Here is a 21,953-nt window from a genome sequence, read left to right as displayed (position 1 = left end):
GTCCGTTGTTTAAGCAATCTCAAAATCTATTATAAATTAGACCACCAGGGGGCCTACTACTGAAAAGATGCTTTAAATTTAATGTTCTCATTTCAAGTAACAAACTTCTCACGTCGGATCAAGTTCCCTAAGGGTGAAGATTAAGGCATTTTTCTATTAAATATTTAGCAATTAAAAAAAAAAAAAACCACCAAAACCTGTCCACCAAATCTAATGGGACAGCCAGCCTTTCTTCACTTTCTACCATAGGGTACTCTGGCCAGAAGGGGCTTTTAGAGCCATGGGCTTTTAAACCCATGGCTATTCAAATGCTACCCTGACTACAAATTCCTGTTGGATGGTTCTATGGCTCATCAGACAAGGGTGTGTTTCACAGCCTATTAGAATGTGACTAATCAGTCTCTCCTTGTCTGAGGTCCGAATCTGAGGTGAAACATTTTCATACACTTTTTGAATGCTAAACTTAAATACTGCAGTATTAAATAATGTAAGATTAAGAAGTAGGTGTTCTTAAGAGTCAGCAAGAAGGACTTATTTGTTCTTAAAAAAACAAACAAACAAACCAAAAAAACTGGCAACCAAATACAAGATATAGGATCCAGGTTAAAATTAGATATAAAGCCAAAAATAAAATGAAAATATGCCCACACTGTATCAAAACTGTTGGCCTAATTTTCTTTCTTGGCTTTACTATGTTTTTGATTGGATATATAAGGAGCTTCTGTTATACAAGAAAAAAAAAAGCAGAGAGATTTGGTTTGGGATTAAGAGATCTATTTGTCAATCTACTAACAAGCTTCTAAGCAGCTTCTTTGTTCTTGTTCAGTCACTCAGTAACGTCCAACTTTTTGCGACCCCATGAACAGTAGCACGTCAGGCTTCCTTCACCATCTCCTGGAGCTTGCTCAAACTCATGTCCATTGATTCAGTGATGCCATCCAGCCATCTCATCCTCTGTTGTTCCCGTCTCCTCCTGTCTTCAATCTTTCCCAACATCAGGGTCTTTTGTAATGAGTTGGCTCTTCACATCAGATCAAAGTATTGTAGCTTCAGCATCAGTCCTTCCAATGAATATTCAGGATTGATTTCCTTTAGGATTGACCAGTTTGATGTCCTTGCAATCCCCCCTCTCAAGGGTCTTCTCCAGCACCACAGTTCAAAAGCATCAATTCTTTGGCACTCAGCCTTCTTTATCTACAGTATTGTACTGCTGATGGAATAGTTAAAATTCACGTGGGCCAGAGATTTCTGAAGTAGGTAAACACATACACACACATACTAACAACCCAAAACAGAAATCTAAGAATGAAACAGACTATTCAGCAAAAGAACCATCTCCTTTAAGTCCTATACACTTAAAAGCATTAGAAAAATATACATCAGAAAAACTAGGTTTCCTGCACCAGAGTAAACCTACTATCCTTCCACCAGAAAGACATTCTCATTGTAAGCAGGGATTGGTGTTGGGGTTTATTATAATTCTATAGTCAGAAACTTTGGCTGAATTGAACGTAATCCTCAATTGTATCTGATTCCAGAGTTACGAGACAGATTAACATGAATTACAACAGGACAACTGAAAGTAACTGAAAAAAGCAAGACTCCACTGACAGAGGATGTAGCAAGCTCTTGTTTCACGTAAGTGAAATTAAGCACAGACTTTAAATGGAGTCTATCTCTATCAGTGGTTTTAAAGAGGATCCACAACTCCTAACTAAATAAAAATGACAAAGTTAATTAGAAAACCAGGGCTTGCAGTGTGGTTTACTGCTGCACGGATTCATAATCATATGACACAGAAACTGAGAACACCTTGGGGGAGATTACAGATTTTATGCTTTTTAGAACTTTCTGGAAATAACCTTTGTTCACATTTTGAAAGGTAATTTTGAATTTTTCCCCCTCCTCCCAAATCAGATGTCTTCATAAGCAATAAGTCTGTGAACTCTTATCTGGATAGTCAATCATTTTGCATTAGAATCTGCAGATCAGTAAGCACACAGGGTGGGCTGGGGCTGGCAGTGGATTCAATCACAGGAGCAGGCAGCTTCTTTTAGGTTTCTGAAATTTGGTTTTCTAGGAAAACATTTCTTCTGTTGAATTTCCTTGAACTTTGGGGGTGGATGGGAGGAGTATGGTCAAAAGATTATTGAAATGATAGCTTTGTTACAACAAAAATTCTGTTTTATTTTAGTCTATCTTTCTGATGCAATTAAATAAACTTAAAGATATATTAACTTTTAGGTTTGAGACTAAATTAATGCTGAGTGTGTGTGTGTACGCATATACTGCATGCTCTTTGCATATTTATTGAGGCCTGGCTCCCAACATTCCACAGAACAATCAGCTCTTTGTATATTTAAACAGCAAAACTATGATTCTACTACCCTGCCAAAGCATACAATTGCTGAATATAAGGGTGAGTCATCTAATGCATGGTACTTTTAAATTATATATTAGATGATTCAGCTTATCACTTGCAAATATTTTAAAATAATTTTTATATACTATTTTTCACATTAAAATTAATAAATTTTCCTATTTAGGGAATAAATCCCTCAATAACGACTTTATAAAGAAAAAAATGGTATCTGGAAAACCAGGAGCAATGAGCTACAATCAAATGGCAGTGGCAGTTTTTAAAATGGTAATGCTATGCCATATCAAACTGATTAACATTTATTTCTGATAAATATAAACAAGGAAAGTAATCAGTATAGTTCTCCCAAGCCACTTATAGTCCCTAATTCCCTAGACTATTAAACTTAACATACAGACAACTTTTAATCAGGAGTCACTCAACTGTATTTATTGACATCATTTAACTAACACCAAGCCTGTCTAAACCCAGGAAGGGCTAATGGAATTTTCTGCCTTTTTTTTTTAATCATCAGTCATCATTTAAAAATCATAGTAAAATTGTTTCATAGAGACACTATTTTTTTTTTAATGAAAATTTTCCTCCATTGAATTTCAACATCAATAAACATCACAGCATAATCACTGAATTGAATATAAGGGAAAAGATGTTCACTCTTTTCCAAGACTTGCATTGTAAAAGTGCATGGCGGTGCAATAAATCCTGGATTTCTCATAGAAGACTTAAATAACCCTGGCTATAGCTGGGGAAACAACACACTTCACACATCCAACCATATGCTCACAAATGAGCAAATATTCTGTTGCTTGCATACTCCGGAGCCTAAAGATACTCTGCCATTGTCGGGAAACATAAAAGCTGAAGGCCACCTGGAGGATCTACTGCACCCTGAGCAGCAATTGTAGTTTTAATAAAAACTCTAATGACTCATTATGGTAAAAATTTATACTGATGAGGCTCCTCCGCACATTTACACCATTTAGACACACAGTTTTTAAAAGTTAATTGGCATAGTTTTAAAAGAGATTCCCAAAGAGAGAAAAGAATTGAGGCTGAAAAGCAAAGGAGATGAGTGAGACTGAAAAGGATACACAGATGATAACGTGATGGCCACAGAATTTTATTGCATTTAAGAATCACCTGGGAAGCTTGGTAAAAATCAAGTTTCCACATTCTACACCTAAGACTCCAGATTTTGTTGTTCTAGGCTGGAGTCAAGAAATGTGCATTTTTTAATACACACCCAAGATAAGATGCTGATGCAGGCGACTCACACTCTGTATTTTGAGACAAATACTGTAATGCCAGCAAGCACTGGAAGACAGAAGGCCTTCTAGACCAACCACATTTCCTTACCAAGGAGGCAAGACTCAAAAGTCATGTGAAAAGTCAATTAAAAAAGACAAAAAAGAGGAGAAGGTAGGCAAAGAGAGAAAAAAATCAATCATACAAAAATTGAAATATAAACCAATGGAATAGGATAGAAAACCCAGAATAAGACCATACACTTACAGTCCATTAATCTATGACAAAGGAGATAAGACTATACAATGTTGGAAAGACCATCTCTTCAACAAATGGTGCTGGGAAATCTGGACAGCCACATGTACAAAAATGAAATTAGATCATTCCCTAACTCCATACACAAAAATCAGGTCAAAATGGGTTGAAGACCTAAATGTTAGACCAGACACTATAAAACTCTTAGAGGAAAATATAGGCAGAACACTCTCTGACATAAATTACAACATCTTTTTTAATCCATCTCCCAGAATAATGGAAAAAGCAAAAATAAGCAAATGGGACCTACTTAAACTCAAAAGCTTTTGCACAACAAAGGAAAAAATAAACAAAACGAAAAGACAGCCCACAGATTAGGAGAAAATATTTGCAAATGATGTAACTGTTAAGGGATTTATCTACTCCAAAATTTACAAACAGCTTATGACCCTTAATGGTGTGATCACTTACCTAGAGCCAGACATCCTGGAATGTGAAGTCAAGTGGGCCTTAGAAAGCATCACTACAAACAAAGCTAGTGGAGGTGATGGAATTCCAGTTGAGCTATGTCAAATCCTAGATGATGCTGCTGTGAAAGTGCTGCACTCAATTGCCAGCAAATTTGGAAAACTCAGCAATGGCCACAGGACTGGAAAAGGTCAGTTTTCATTCCAATACCAAAGAAAGGCAATGCCAAAGAATGTTCAAACTGCACAATTGCACCAATCTCACACGCTAGTAAAGTAATGCTCAACATTCTCCAAGCCAGGCTTCAGCAATACATGAACCGTGAACTTCCAGATGTTCAAGCTGGTTTTAGAACAGGCAGAGGAGCCAGAGATGAAACTGCCAACATCTGCTGGATCATGGAAAAAGCAAGAGAGTTCCAGAGAAACATCTATTTCTGCTTTATTGACTATGCCAAAGCCATTGACTGTGGATCACAATAAACTGTGGAAAATTCTGAAAGAGATGGGAATACCAGACCACCTGACCTGTCTCTTGAGAAACCTATATACAGGTCAGGAAGCAACAGTTAGAACTGGACATGGAACAACAGACTGGTTTCAAATAGGAAAAGGAGTATGTCAAGGCTGTATATTGTCACCCTGCTTATTAACTTATATGCAGAGTACATCATGAGAAACGCTGGGCTGGAAGAAGCACAAGCTGGAATCAAGATTGTGGGGAGAAATATCAATCACCTCAGATATGCAGATGATACCACCCTTATGGCAGAAAGTGAAGAGGAACTAAAAAGCCTCTTGATGAAAGTGAAAGAGGAGAGTGAAAAAGTTGGCTTACAGCTCAAAATTCAGAAAACGAAGATCATGGCATCTGGTCCCATCACTTCATGGGAAATAGATGGGGAAACAGTGGAAACAGTGGCTGACTTTATTTTTTGGGGCTCCAAAATCACTGCAGATGGTGATTGCAGCCATGAAATTAAAAGACTCTTACTCCATGGAAGGAAAGTTATGACCAACCTAGATAGCATATTCAAAAGCAGAGATTACTTTGTCAACAAAGGTCCATCTAGTCAAGGCTATGGTTTTTCCAGTGGTCATGTATGGATGTGAAAGTTGGAGTGTGAAGAAAGCTGAGCGCTGAAGAACTGATGCTTTTGAACTGTGGTGTTGGAGAAGACTCTTGAGAGTCCCTTGGACTGCAAGGAGATCCAACCAGTCCATCCTAAAGAAGATCAGTCCTGGGTGTTCTTTGGAAGGAATGATGCTAAAGCTGAAACTCCAATACTTTGGCCACCTCGTGCGAAAAGTTGACTCATTTGAAAAGACCCTAATGCTGGGAGGGATTGAGGGCAGGAAGAGAAGGGGATGACAGAGGATGAGATGGCTTGATGGCATCACCGACTTGATGCACATGAGTTTGGGTGAACTCTGGGAGTTGGTGATGGACACGGAGGCCTGGCGTGCTGCGATTCATGGGGTCGCAAAGACTGGGCCATGACTGAGCAACTGAACTGAACTGAACTGAACTATGACTCTTAATAGTATCAAAACAAACAACCCACTCAAAAAATGGGCCAAAGACCTGACAGACATTTCTCTAAAGAAGACACACAGATAGCCAATAGTCACATATAAAGATGTTTAACATCACTAGTTATTAGATAAGTGCAAATCAAAGCTACAATGAAATATTACCTCATACTGGTCAGAATGGCTAGCATCAAAATATCTACAAACAACAAACGCTGGAGAGGATGTGGAGAGAAGGGAACCCTCCTATACTGTTGGTGAGAATGTAAATTGATGCACCCACTATGGAGAACAGTATGGAGGTTCCTTAAAAAACTAAAAATAGAGCTACCATATGACCCTGCAATCCCACTCCTGGGTTTATATCCAGAAAAAAACAGGGCCCCAAAAGATACATGCAACCCAATGTTCACTGCAGCACTGTTTACAATAGTGTGTGTGTATATATATACACACACGACATCTTCATCCATTCCTCTGTTGATGGACATTTAGGTTGTTTCCATGTCTTGACTATTGTAAACACACACAGAGACATACACACAATGGAATATTACTCAGCCATTAAAAAGAATGAAATAAGGCCATTTGCAGCAACATGGATGGACCTGGAATGTCATACTGAGTGAAGTCAGTCAGACAGAGGAGAATATGACATCCCTTATATGTGGAATCTAAAAAGAAATAATACAAATAAACTTACTTACGAAACAGAAAGAGACTCACAGACTTAGAAAATGAACTCATGGTTTCCAGTGGGAAAGGGATAGTTAAGGACTTTGGGAAGGTCATGTACACACTGTGATTTCTAAAATGGATAATCAACAAAAACCTATTGTAGAGTACATGAATTCTGCTCAATGGTATGTGCCAGCCTGGATGGGAGCAGGCTTTGGGTAAGAATGGATACATGTTACATGTATGACTGAGTCCGTTCATCAGCTATATCCCAATACAAAATGTTTTTGGTGTTAAAAAACAAAAATTTTTAAAAATTAAATTTAAAAAATCAATCATGGTGAATTATTCTTCAGTTTTGAGAGGGTGCCATAATATTTATATTGCCCAGGTCATCAATTCATGAACAACTCCAGTGTTAAATTTCCCAAATGGAATTAAATGTATTGATTTATACAGAAGTATATTTAAATGCCTATGTGTGGCAAGCATAGTAGAGATTAAAAAAAAAAAAAAAGAACCCCCACCCCCAGAAAACCAGGCATTGCCGTAAAGGTGCACTCAACCTCCACACAGAGAGAAAGTAGGCCCTGGGAGTAGAGTAGGATGAAAGACATGTGTCGTTAAAGGTAAAAACCATTCTGTGGGGTTCCTGGCGAGGAAAAGCTGTCTTTCAGATTTCATTAGGGAGGAGGTGAGCATCAGAGAAGGCTTCGTGGAGGTGGCATTCACAGTGACTCTTAAAGGGCAGACAGGTTTTTGGGGGAGTCTTTTTTTAATTGGAAGATAACTGCTTTACAATGTTGCATGTATGTGTGTGCACATCCCCTCCCTCTTGAGCAACCCCCACATCCCATCCATCCAGGTGGTCACAGAGTGCCAGGCTGGGCTCCCGTGTTACACAGCAGCTTCCCATTAGCTATCTATTTTACACACGGTAAGGCAGACAGGTTTTGAAAAGGATTCTCCATGTGCAGCAAAAGAGCATGCCAAGGACATGCACAGAATGTCCAAAAGTGCACTGAGAGACCTTATGAGAATGTATATAGCTAATATTAGCTTCCACTGAGTCCTAACTAGTCAGCTAGGCTCAAAATCTCTCAAGGGAAAATTGTATAAATAAATGCAGAAACACATCTCCCTTCTCAGGAAACAGAAATGCCAACATCTGGTTCTCAACCCCACTTAAAGCGGAAAAAAAAATAGACATGTGTTGTTACAAAGCGAGGAAACGGTGGTATTAAAAACCCAGCAAAGAGCTGTCAGTGGGCACTTTCCCAAAAGGCAGCTGCCAAGCGCTTCACTCACTGTCGCACCCTGGATGCTACATCAAGCCTTGCAGATCGAACGTCAGGAGCAGGAGTGGCTGGGCAGCAAAGGTTAACTGGCCAGCTGAACATACGCATCAGTGTTCCTTCTATTGCTGAGGTCCTAACACTTATCCAAGACAGACTCAAAAATACCATGTATCACATGGTATTCAGAATTCAGAACTTTTGCTATCTTTGGTACATATGAGTTTATGTGTTTTCTCCCCTTTGCTTCTGTTGCTGACAAAACTTCTGATGGACCATTTCTGAGCTAGGAGGCTAAGGAAGCAACTTTCTCAGCTGTCTCACTGGAGGTCCATCTTTGAAACAACTGTGTTGGGTACTCAGATCTGGTTTATTTCCACGTGTCGGCCATGCCAGTCAGGAAAGAGAAGCAAATTCATACACACATCTTGTCTTGCATCTTGCGAAGTTAACTCATATTTTTAAACCAACATCCACCCAAGGCCTTGTCAATCTTAGTTCCGATGTACACCAAGTCTAAACGTCCTTTGTTTCCTGCCTACGGTAGTGCTGCACTGAAGCCCAACTGAAGTGCATTCATGATTTCAGACTATAAACACTGCATTTAAGTTTTGCTCTGCTTCTGCGTGACAGCAATCACTCTACGTCACTACACTGGTCCCTCAGTCTAAATTCTGCTTTGTGATGTTTCCTACACTAAAGACAGATTACCCTGAAGCTGGGTACTGAAGATTTTTTTGTAACATTATGTTCGCTACATTGTAGTAAAAGTCATAACATTCACTGCTCCATAACATATACTATTGCTTTTATTCAGAGTTTTATATTGCCCTAAGCATTTACTCTGATTCCAGAGGAAATTCTGATAGGGGAAAAAAGATTTTAAAAACTATTTAAATGTTAGCTGCTTTATATTATGGAAACTGAAAAAAATACACATTCAAAATATCACTCAAACCTCTATATGCCAATGTCCTACGTTGAACTGGACTATATTTTAGTACAACGTTTTTGTCAAGGGACTATATTTCATATTTGTAAAATGCTACTTGATTTCTGTACTCTTGAAAGTAAGATTCTTAAAATAGTAGAATCCCATATAGCCTTCTTTAGAAAGTGTTATGAGGTATTTGTATATTTCAAGGTGGTATATGTTTATCTCTAGCAGTTAACTATATGAATGTAGAGTTTTGGGAACTGGAAACATAGCATTTAATAAAACAAAAATCCTGGACTTCAAAAAACTTATGCTCAAGGGAAGATCCTATATAGTTAAAAATAAATAAATAAATGAAATACAGCCAATTAGATGGGGAGAGATTAGGAAAAGTACTTTAAGGATGGGGGTAGAGAGTTGGGGACAGGTTGGAATTCTAAATAGGCTGGTCAGGGAAGGACCCTTTGAGAGGCAGCATTTAAGCACTAGGAGATACCCAGGTGAACCTGGGGAATGAGCATCCTGGCCGAGGGCAGAGCAAGTGCAAAAGCCAGCGTGGCTGGGGTGAAACGGGGAGGAGGGGCAGTCACAGAGAGGGAAGACGTCTGAGAAATGACAGGGGACAGATCATACAGAGGATTGTAAGCTGTTGAGATATGGGATGGAAAGCTATTACAGAGTTTATTTAAAGCATTAATGTGATATGGCTTACATTTTTTTATTGAGATGTAATTCACATATCATAAAACTCATCCTTTGAAAGGGCACAATTCAGTGGTTTTTAGTATAGTCACAAGGTTGTGCAACCACTTCTAACTCCAGAACATTTTCATCACTGCAAAAAGAAGCCCTCGACCCCTAAGCAGTCACTCCCCTTTCCCATGCCCCTCTCCGGCTCTGGCAACCACGATCTACTTTCTCTATGGATTTGCATACTGTAGTCATTTCATATGTATGGAATCATATGTGTGGCCTTTTGTATCTGACTTACTTTTTACATGGATCTCTCTGGCTGCTGTGATGAGAACATGCTGAAAGGAGGCAAAGTCAGAAGCAGGGAGACCAGTGAAGAGATGAATGCAGTAATTCAACTGAGAGATGAAAAGAGTCTAAAATAGGATGGGAAGTGAGATGGTAAATAACGGCTGGATCTTGAGTCATTTAGACAGGCTGGATATTGAGAATGAGAAAAAGAAAAGGAAAAGACAACTCCTTGGTTTTTGTCTCCATTCTAAAAAGATGGGGCTGACACCTACCTAGGGTACAAGGCCTCTGTGGGTTGCAGACTGAGAGGAAACCACAGGGGCATGTTTTTGGAGATGTTAATTAAATCTGGGATGGTGACGAGCCTTCTGTGTCAAGATGCCACAGAGAGAGATGAATATGAGTCTGGAATTCAAAGGACACATCTGGGCTAGAGACAGAAATGTGGGAGTTTGAGAGTGGGAGACGTTAATACCATGAAGCTAGATGACATCATCAAGGATGTGAGTGATTAGAGAAAAGAGAAGAAATACAGTGAACGAGTCTATGGACATGTCAATATTTATAGGTCAGAGAGATGAAAAGGAATGAACATAAAAGACTAAGAAGAAAACACAAATAGGGAAAAGAGTCTTAGACATCAAATGAAAACACTTATCATGGTGGAGGGCATTGTCCACTCTGCCCAATCCTGCTGACAGATCACTGAGAATTAGCCACTGGGTTTAGGAACCTGTTCAGGTGGTCATTCACAGTCCATGGATTTTCTCTCCCTCCATCTTGCTCACTCCACTCCAGCCATATCTACCTTTGCATTTGCCATTTCATCTGCTAGGTGTATGCTTTCCCCAGATACGGCTCTGAACTAGTCTGAGTGGAGTAAGGAAGTCACAAGTCTGACTGGAGTGGTTTCAAGAGACAGTGGTAGAAAAAGAAGTGAAGTCAGCAGCAATTCTTTTGAGAAGTTTAATTGTAAGGGGATAAAGAGAAACAGCTGAAATGGGAGGTGGAGTAAAAGAGCTTTAAAATGGGAGACATAAAGACATGTTCGTGTGCTGGCGGGACAAATCAGTAGAAAGGGAAGAAAATTATGCCAGAAGGAACACAGAACGGCTGAGATAGGGGACAGAATTAAACACATATCATCTGCTCATCAAATAATCAACATTTAAAACATAAACCATCTACTCATACAGGAAAAACAAATAAGGGCAAGTTATTTTTTTCCAGAGACACAGAAACCACTTAAAGTGATCTGGATCCATTCTTCAAGGCTAAAGATGTTGGATTAACTGTACACACAGGGTCAGATTCAAGCTTAGGCTCTAGGCTTGGAGTCACAGGATCCAAGTTCAAGGACTATGATAAGTTACAGTATCCCAGAAACTTCTTTTGACCTCCCTCTTTTGTTCATAAAATACTTATTAAAAGCAGCCAGTCCTCTCTACCTTGTATAATTGATACGATGATCAAATGAAATATGTAGACATTGTCACCCTTGGGTGCGCTGTCCCTGTGAGGTATGTTCAGTGCTACTAGACGAGGAACAACTGCACAGCCCTGGGTCTCACTCCAACGCTCTACACTCCAGTTCCAAGAAGGGGAAAAGGCAAAATGAAGAACTGGGGGAAGAATAAATAAAGCATCAAAAAGTAGAAGCTTTCGGGTTATATATTTAAACCACACTCAATAAGCTGGACATGCATTATGCCTTAATTTCCACTTTTTAAAAAAACTCATTGACCAAGAATCCTCTGGTTTAGATTCAGCTAAGCCTGAGGCAAAAAAACAAAACAGAAGAAGTACACTAAATTTGACTGTAGATCTGAAGCAAGATCATGCTTAAATAAAGATGTGACTTAATACCATCCTACCATCCCATGAATCTCTTTTATTCTCCACACTACCTGCCACCTACCAAGTGAAAGTGAAAGTGTTAGCTGCTCAGCTGTATCCAACTCTTTGTGACCCCATGGACTGTAGCTCTCCAGGCTCCTCTGTTCATGGAATTTTCCAGGCAGGTACACTGGAGTGGGTTGCCATTTCCTTCTCCATGGGATCTTCCCGACCCAAGGATTGAACCCACATCTCCTGCATTGCAGGCAGATTCTTTACCATCTGAGCCATCCACCTGCCAAGATCATGTTAAATAAAAAGACTATGTGCTCCTCGACTTTTTGTCAAATAGATACTAGCAGGTGTCTTGATTAATTTTTATCTGTTAATTAATTTTTAATTCTGCCTGCTTTGTGTATGGACCATAGTTCTCTTTAAAGAAGATATTCCTTACAGGGTATCTTGATCTAGCCATTAATTTTTCTCTTGATTTCTTCAAGTAAACTAAAACACAAAGGTGTGTGCTCATTTTTTCAAATGAGAAAAATCTACCTTTATCAAAGAATGATTAACATGAAGAATTCTGATATGGAATTTACAATAAATGCCAAAGTTGAACTGACCTTATTGCTCAGCTCCCCCTCACATTTGATCAGAAAACTAAAGAACTCAGCTAGCCATGGGACCTCACAAGGCTTTAAAGTGTATGAAAGACATGAGAAAATACACACACACACACACACACACACCCCCCTCTATGTATGTGTGCATGTATATATGCCACTCTCCTTTAAAATATGTCTATATAATCATATACACCACTTGGCAGAGGAGTCAGAGTTTCCTTGTGGGGACTTCCTTGATGGTCTCGTGATTAAGAATCCACCTGGCAATGCAGAGGATGTGGATTTAATCCTGGTCTGGTAATTAAGATCCCATATGCCACGGAGCAACTAAGACCATGCTCTACAGAGCCTGCGTGCTCCAGGGTCTGTGCACCCCAACTGGAGAGCCCGGGTACTGCAATTTCTGAAGCCGGCACACCGCAACTAGAGAATCTCTGCACCACAAAGAAAGACCCTGCATGATGCAAGGAAGACATCAAGTGATGCAACTAAGACCTGATGTAGCCAAATAAATATTTTTTAAAAACAGCTTCTTTGCAAAATCAATGTGTACACTTCCTGTATAATTAAGAGGAATAAGAGCTTACTTTTTTCTAATTATAAAGATAACTTTGTATCTTTACATTTATGAATACTTGTGTAACCGTAACTTAGATACTGATTCTCTAGTCAGAATTTCAACATCTCACTAAAATCCCTATGACTCTTTTTCACAAAAAACAACTCACTTTGTAATGATGTAAATACAGAGATTCTAGGAACACATTATTCTGATGGGTAAGTGTATCTACCTCAAGCTCTAACTTAGTGACACACTCCAGCATTATTGAGGAAGAAATTATTTTAAGTAAGTGATTTTTTGGAATTAGCTTTTATCAAAGTGTAGTTGCTTTCCAATGCTGCATTAGTTTCTAGCTGTACAGCAAAGTGAAGCAAAGTATAAAGCATTTCATACTTAAAAAAATGATATCAAGTGATTTTTCTTTAAGTTAAAACCTATCACTTAAGGGGCCCAAGTCATTTCAAGAACTGGTTTTGATTTGACTTTAAAGAAAGTTTTATCATAATACTATTATAGTATAATTATATAATTAAAAATATAATGAATATAATGTCATAATTAACACTGTTAAAATATTAACTCATCTCAATTACTTTGGGTCATCATTACAAATATGCAATAATAAGCTACATTATAAGATCTTCATAAATTCAGAATTTGCTGCAGAATATGGATCCCTTCACCCTCACCCCAGGTACATGCAGGTTACACTTTTTCTTAGATGACACCGTCTGCCTCTTACAGCTTTTCTGCCTTCCCTGCCTTGGCAGGAGGCCAGCAGTCATTTCTTGCTCCTATCAGTGTGTCTGTAGCTAGCAGGCTCCCCAATTTTCACGCAGCTTTTTCTTGATTCTAAAAAGCAGCAATAGTAGAAAAAGCCACAGTCTCAAAGTGTGGTGGTTCTGCCATAGCCCAGCTGCAGGCCCTCGACAAACCACTGAATCACTTTAGGAATTTGTTTCCTTATTTACACAATGAAAGAACTGGACTGAATGATGGTTAAGTTTCATCCAACCTTGAAACTTCATAATGAATGAATTTTTCTAAGAGCTAGAAGTCCACCACCTAAGTTTATTAGAACTGTGTCCAAACAAAGAATAGAGAAACTCAGAGAAAGGACCTCAGAAGTTTCCACACTTCTGTGTATGGAATTTACAGTATCTTGGGCTTGCTAGGTCATGGACTTTTCGGTCTTCTAGGTTCTTTGTTTTATCTCCAGCAAGTGAGGTTTTGCATTGGATAAATCATGTCTGGACAAATGGGACAGAATTATATTAAGTGCTTTTGGAACAGAAAATTAAATATGACTCTTAAATATACTTCTTTCACATAAAAGATAGGAATTCAAGAAATTTTCAGAAATTCACAGAATAAATTATTCCCTTATGAAAACTTTTGTTTCTAAGTGCAGTTCCATTTGATATATAAACAAAATGCATGATACTACATGCATTAAAAAAATGACTCACCTATAACTACATCATGCCCATCAACCAAGCCGGCAGAGAAGAGCTCCTGAGAAACGCCGTCTGCAGTATCTGCCCAAATGTGAAATGAAGGTGGATCAGAAACCACACAATAAAAATTAACAATCTAGTACAATGTAAAATATATATACTTTTCATTTAGAAAAATCATCCATGTGTATTTCAACAATTCAGGTTCTATCAGGAGGAAAAATCAGAAGCAATGTGAAATACATTTGCCACATACAATTTGCATCCTGTCTTTGTTCAAAAGAGGTTCTACAAAATCACTGCTTCATTTTTGGTGAGCCAAGAAGCTTTTGCCTTTTGTCTACTACCTGAATTAGTCCTCAAATGCACCTCTAGAAGTTAGCTCATAACTGGTCCCTATGACAATGCTTTTCTTTCTTGCCAAGGTTAATTCCAGCCACCATCAATCCTTTCCTATCATTAGTAGCTACTGAGTTATAATTTATGGCAAAGGTTGAAGAGGTAGCATTTGATACAACCTTATGTTTGGTACAAACAGCCTGTGAGCTTGTTGGACTATTAAGATGAGCTATTTAAATGAATGTTATTAAGAAAATCCTTTAACATGACACTGATCATTCGATAGCAACAGACTCATTCTCTTAGAAAATGTGGTTGAATAAAAGAATGTAGCCTCTCAATGATAATTGACAGGCATTAGCAATCTCATAAAGATGAGATTGAACAGGCTGTAGCAAGTGAATATAACAGAAATTACTTAATTGAGAGGTTATCGTGAACATGACAATAGTGAGAAGTCTGTTTGAAGACTTTGTAAAGGGAAACTGATAAATTGCCACGTGCTCAAAGAACCATTATGAACCTTGATGTTTTCACAAGGGAGATTGCATGCTCTCCATGGCAGCCTGATATTATTACAAATATACAGTACTAGAGTTAGATAAGAAGAAACTGGGAAAGTACAGCTCCTGAATCAAGTAACCACCTAAGCTGAACTATAATTTGCTATGCCAAAGGCTGCCTTCATCAGAGAATGGGTTTCCCTGCTTAATCTGAGTTTCAAATATGATGACTATGTAAGTGGGCTTGAGTGTGTGTTGTGTGTTTAAGTGTGTACTCATACTCAACATTAGCACGTAGCTGAAGGTACAATTAATTACCTTTCACAGAGGGCTTTAATATGTTTAGCCTGGTGTCTGACTCATAGAAATTACTCAACACATGGTAACTGTGATGATGACGAGGCAACCAGAGACCATTTGAAATGCACCTTCTTTCTCTCTGTCATACATGGCCCAATTTTCTAAACTGCCAACAAGACTTTGAGAGTTGATGTATATTCTTTGTACTTTCAGAGAAACTGTGGTATTCTATCACTTTACTCATCCGATGAAATGAAATCAAAGAAGGAAATGGAAAAGAAAAACACAGGAATCTTACTAAACAATGAAATTCCATTTAAGGTGGGCTTATCTTGGACCTTGTCCTCACTATTAGAAGTACAAGAAACACCTTACAAAATTCTCTCAGAGATAAAATGATCTCAAAGCATGAACCTTGATGTTGTTTAGTTGCTAAGTTGTGTCCGACTCTTTGCTATCTTATGGACTGTAGCCTGCCAGGCTCCCTTGTCCATGTGATTTCCTGGCAAGAATACTGGAGTGGGTTGCCATTTCCTTCTCCACGGGATCTTCCTGACCCAGGGATCAAACCCATGGCTCCTACATTGGCAGGCAGACTCTTTATTGCTGGGAAGCCAGAAATATTTATTCTACCACCAGGGAAGCCCACAGCACGAAGCTAGGACAGCATAACAAAAGGCTCTAGTCTGAATATGATGTGCTTTATAAAGTCAGCTAGAATACTCAGCCTCAATCTCCATCTTCCTGGAAGCCACTAGAAACTTCAGGAAAAGCAGCATATTGAATTAAAGTGCCTGCCTCATAGACACCAGGCATACAGTAGGCAGTGGTTACATGCTACTGACTGACTATCTGTTAAAGCAACTGGATGTGATACCACCATCTCTAAAGTTACCAATAAGATCTTACACTTCAGTAAGGAGCTATAATCAAAGAAGTCAGATGAGAATGGCATAATCAAACAAAGCCACATTAAGGGCTAGCACTAAAGCAGTACTGAAGCAAAGAATATTCCCAAATCGTTAAAGTGTGTGGCATCTCTGACTATTTTCAGGACTGTTGGGTACCAAATGAGTCATATCAAAATAGCAAATGGGTGGTGCTCGTTGGTCAAAAATGGAAATGTTCCTGGTTTGTGTGTGTGTGCCATTCAGCAGTTATTTTTCATGCATGTTAAGTAATATGTCAGTAACAGTTTAGAACAAAAACTTGAGGTAACTGATAACTTAGTTTTCATTAAGCTAACATTCCTCATGCATAAACAATCATAAATAATCATGTATGCTCTGCTTTCTAGACCATTACAGCAACATAATAAACACAAAGGGTTTGCCCTCAAATGAGGACAGAATATTTGATACGTTCACTTTATACATTCAATGCCATGTATATTTATGTGTGTATATAGCAGAGACATAGTACACGTGGTATGCATGCACAGATGGAGTGCAAACAACATCTGAAATGCTTGACAGCATCAGTAATCACACAAGTACAGTGATTCAACTGTGGTGTTTCTGAAACTATTAATAACAGGCTGTGCTCACTGCCCAGGGAGGGCCAGCTATCATCGGGAAGTCAGCACTGTGGTCTCTGTCTGGGCAACAAAAGCAGAGACTGAATCTAACCATGGCAAACGAGGCTGCCAAAGGCAGCACAAAGGTCCAGGTCATGCAGATAGGGCTGTCTTATCCCCAGTAATCCTCAACTCAGAAATTCATTTCTTTGTTTCCTTTGAAAAAATTGATTTTTATTGCCACTGTCAATCTTAAACAATCAGATGAAAAAAAATACTGTTAAAATAAGAATCTGTTCTTTTTATTTACTATACTTGAAACTATTATATAATTGTTAGATTTTATCACAGAATTGGCTAGTAAACATTTTTATGACAAAATAGCTTTTAGATAACAGCAACCGGCAACAGTTCAATTTCACAGACTGACTCTAAGCTGTCAAAGATTGCCCCCAGAAAGAAAGATCAGTTAGGAAACTTACTATGTTTTTTTTGTAAAAAGATATGTTGAATTCAAATATATTAGAAATGATGATGATGATTATTATTATTTTGACTACACAGCATGGCATGCAGGGATCTTAGTTCCCCAACCAGGGATTGAACTTGTGTCTCCTGCACTGGAAGCACAGAGTCTTAACCACTGGACCACCAGGGAGGTCCTCTGGAAATCATGAAATCTTTGTGCTTACAGGAGACTAGAGATCAGGGCCACTGAATCCATAACCACCTATGGTCCAGGAACATATTTTGTTTGGTGGGCAGGGTTTGTTCAAAACTGAACTGGAATGTACTTAGAACTCTCTGGTTCCCACAATTCACTTTGGCTCCTGTAAGCATTTGAGTTGTGTCTTCTTACAGGTGGTAACAGCAAGGAGATCAAGCCATTAACTGACTGACCAGTTATCAAGTCAGGAAAGTTTCAGGTTTTCAAAATTTTAGCACATAGAATTTCAACTTATTTAATCAAGTCAAATTTGACATGGCGTTCTAATACATAAAATAATTACAGTGTGTTATATGTTCAAATGTATGAGATTAATGAAATATCAAGGCTATTTTCATGTAAAAGTCTGAAACCAGAGGTCAAGGACAGTAACTGTTACAGTCATAGCATTAGCACCTGATTGTCACTTCTTTAGACAGTTCTGGTTATGAACTAAAGAGTGGAAATAGCAATTTTTGTTTAACAACTAGTGTTGTGATCTCTAAAGCCTGAATCCATTAATTAACCAAAATGACTTGGGATTCTCCTGCATACCAGGTGCTTGCCAGGTGCTAGAGACACCTAGAAACAGGACATGGTTCGATGACTTCCATGCATCCCAGCACTAAAAGAGCAACCAGTCTAGCCCTGACGCTATTTTAGTAACTACTCAAAATACTAAAATTACATTCTGCTGCCAGACTGGCATTGTTCCTACCAAGCCTCCTAGTGGTGCCTGTAGCAAGCAGCAGCCCAGACACTGCTCAACACAGGCTTCGTATAATCAGAACGGACAACAGAGAGGCCAAGTATGCTACCTTTTGGTCTGATGTCATGGCTTGCTGCTCAACCGTAATTAGGACTGCTACGCGCATCTCATCACACCCATCATAATGTCCTTGAGGCCCTGCATCACCATGCCAGCACTTCTTTTCACGCTTGAGCTAATAGATTTAATTTATAAGTGTGTGTATTCTGTGCAGCACGTGTCATTAGAATTCATACAATCAGTAGTAGGTGTGGTTTGGATTCTCTGCAATTACTACAAATCCTTCCTTTCTTCCTTCCTTCCTTCCCTCCTCTATTGTTAGAGAATGCATTTTTGAATAGCAAATTATAACCACACGCTTATAATCAATTTCTGAAATGCTCTCTGTAGCAATAAAATAATAATTTCAATTGAAACTTACCTCTTCCTGGAGTAAACTCAAATCGTATGTCATTAAGTTCCTTCCTGGAGTTTCTGAAATACATAACATATAGCATATTAAACTCTAATGAAGCAGAGTTTACCCAAAATAAATGAATTGCAATTTTTATAAGTTGCTACCGACACACAGAGAGCATTTAACAGTTTAGGGCTACCTCTAACACTTCTTTAACTCGAAGGTGCAGCTGTGACAATAACAAAGGAAAGTCTTTGTTGAATTGACTGAATTTACCTCATACAAACATGATTATATCACAAAATTCTAAAAAGAAATGTTCCTTTTATAAAATCTACACCAGATCAGTAACCTTAAATTTAATTCTATAATTACAATTTTCAGAAGCTTTTAGTCTAGCAAAATAATATTCAATACAGTTTCAAATTTTCCTTGGAAAATAGCATTTTATCAAATTATTTTTAAAAGTGAAACAAAGGGGATAGTCTTAGCGGTTATTTCATGACAGCACTATACATTAAACCATCCAACAAAACAGCTGGAATAAGGTGTGTAGTTTGCTTTTACATTTTTTATCTAAATAGAGGGGACCTGTGAAGGTTGCAAAATTGCCCACTGAATATATAAAACTTGAGAACAATTTTACATGACTACATAAAAGTACAACAGACACACATATGTACATGCAACCAAAAAGCTAAATGACACTGGGGAAATATGGAACAAGTAAATATCTAAGATATGAGTTTCCCAGAAACAGATTCATAGACAGAGAACGAACTTATGATAACCATGCAGGAAGGGTAGTTGGGAAGTTTGGGATTGAAATGTACACAACTGCTATATTAAAAAATATATATATATGAGTTTTCCATTCATATTAATATCAAGACATGATAAGGGCCAGTGAGTTAGAATGGTCTTAATTTCTCATAAGAACACTAAAATATTATGAGTAACTCTCAACAGCTGCTAGAATTAAAGTTAATTAAAAAAAAAAAACTTTAAGAAACCACAAGAGGACATATGAAATAGTCATTTCTGTATGCACTCAACTCTGCTCTGTTGCCAAGGGTGCCCAAGGCTGAGACAGAGACAGTCTGAATACCCAGCCATGAACATTCTCCTTCCCATGCCAGGACAGTTTGATCAAATCTTCTAATACTGCAGTTTGATACTCTAAAACTTTGGGTAACTCAGTACAGTGCCTGAATCTTGATGACATCAGTCTCCGAGCCTTCTTGGTTCCCTAAACTGACGGTGGTTATGTCCTACCACACCCTATGACACCAGGTGAAAGGAGGCTCAGAAAGATGGCAAAGGCATAGTACTGACTGACAGAAAGCCCTTCTCCTAGTGCCTCGGGAAGCTAACCCATTTAACAGCTCCCACAAGCAGGGAGGAAAAGGGGCAAGAACTCTAGAGATACCCAAGCCCACGGTATCGACATGGGAGCCTTGAACCTCGGCATATCCTCTCTGGTGCCTGGACCATGATTTTATCGTTACTCCTCTGGGAGACAAAAATGGGACCAGCAGATATTAGCAATTGCTACAGCTGGGCTTCATTTAGGACCTTCTGAGGATCTGAACACTGTGAAAATTGTGGATGTTCACACACACAAAAAAGTAGAAACATGATCAACATGTGAAATTGCAGGCAACTATAATATAGATAGTTCAGAGATTTTGGACCCCAGACTAAATAAACCTGCCCTGAAGATGGAGTGGGCACCAACCAGTGCCTGCAGTGGCAGGACTATGTGCACGCTGCCTGCATTTTCTTAACACGACAGTGTCATCACACATTGCACAGTGCTTTCATATCCATCGGCAGTTCTCACATGTTTTGGTCTTAGGACCCCTTCACATTCTTAAAAAGTATCAAGGACCCCTAAAGAGCTTTTGTTTGTGCTGATTATGTCCATCAGTATTTACTGTATCGGAAATTAAAACTAATTCATTTAAAAATATTCATTAATTTACATGAAAATGATAATAATTAGCATATCATATGTTAATGTAAAAGAATTTTTAGGAACAATTATTTTAATTTCTAAAAGAAAAACAAATCAGTGAATGCCTTGTTTTCTATTTCTGTAAACCTCTCTATTGTCTGGCTTGAGGTAGCTGATATATGTTGTCCTTCATATTCAATCTGCTGCAATATCACATATCGTGGCGCCAGCCATTGGAAATTTCACCATACGTATGTGGAAGAATGAGAGTGAAAAAGGCCTATAATTTCTTAATATTATTATAAAAATAGTTTCCACCTCATAAGCTCTTTGAACAGTCTCAAGGACCCCCCAGGGATCACAGGACCACACTTTGAGAAATAGTGATAACAGATTTCACTAGATCCCAACAATCAATCTTTGAGACATGCAAAGTAGGTATTACTTGTTTCCCACTTCTGATGAGCACATTCAATGGCTTTTCCACGTTTACAAAGGTAATGAGTGGCAGAGTGAGGACCAACAATTCTATACTGTAAATACCTACTGCAAATAGAAATGTTTGATTCCCTTTACTTTTTGAGAGAAAACAAAGTATTCCCCAACATTTGCACATTACCATGAGAAGATCAGTAAGCATTCACTTACTTTACAACCTTGGTCTTGTGAGTTATGTATCAGCAAAGATTCAATTAGGACTAAAACAATTCAATGAGGGGGGTGGGAAAAAAAACCACCAGGAAAGCCAGTATTTATGGTGTATAAATAATGAAATGACAGAGGGAGAAAATGAGAATTAATTAGGTTTGATGCTAATGTATCCCACTGTTCCTTTCCTCTTTCCTTTGATCAGATTGTCTTAAGTTATTTTGTTCTACTAAGGTCATGGACTTCCCTGTAGCTCAGATGGTAAAGAATCTGCCTGCAACGCAGGAGACCTGGGTTTGATCCCTTGGTCAGGAAGATCCCCTGCAGAAGGAAATGGCAACCCACTCCAGTATTCTTGCCTGGAGAATTCCATGGACAGAGGAGCCTGGTGAGCTCCTCTGGGGTCCATGGGGTCAAGAAGAGTCGGACACAACTGAGTGACTAACATTACTACTAAGGTCATGGAAGAGAGGTATAAGAACTGTAACCAAAACATCATCATGCATATTCTGATTCTTTTTTTTTTTTTTGCCTTCAAATAATAAGTGTTTATTATCTCAGTT

At 38.5% G+C, this 21,953-nt stretch overlaps 1 protein-coding gene across 9 annotated transcripts in view; it reads right to left on the bottom strand.

The window, feature by feature from the left end:
- STK39 (serine/threonine kinase 39) overlaps positions 1-21,953 on the bottom strand; it is a 320,485-nt gene that overhangs the window by 47,242 nt on the left and 251,290 nt on the right. For 7 of the 9 annotated variants that reach the window (XM_055572347.1, XM_055572351.1, XM_055572349.1 and 4 more), the window contains 3 exons: positions 18,810-18,862; positions 14,268-14,336; positions 9,988-11,396 (listed from right to left, as the gene is read on the bottom strand). In XM_055572347.1, the coding sequence (XP_055428322.1) occupies positions 11,185-11,396; positions 14,268-14,336; positions 18,810-18,862 (334 nt within the window). In that variant the 3' untranslated portion in view covers positions 9,988-11,184. Of the gene's footprint in view, positions 1-9,987; positions 11,397-14,267; positions 14,337-18,809; positions 18,863-21,953 lie in introns of those variants that run through there. The other 2 variants (XM_055572346.1, XM_055572348.1) reach the window with 1 other exon arrangement.

Source organism: Bubalus kerabau, chromosome 3, assembly GCF_029407905.1.
Source record: "Bubalus kerabau isolate K-KA32 ecotype Philippines breed swamp buffalo chromosome 3, PCC_UOA_SB_1v2, whole genome shotgun sequence".
Lineage (NCBI taxonomy): Eukaryota > Metazoa > Chordata > Mammalia > Artiodactyla > Bovidae > Bubalus > Bubalus kerabau.
This window is presented reverse-complemented; position numbering and strand designations above follow the sequence as displayed.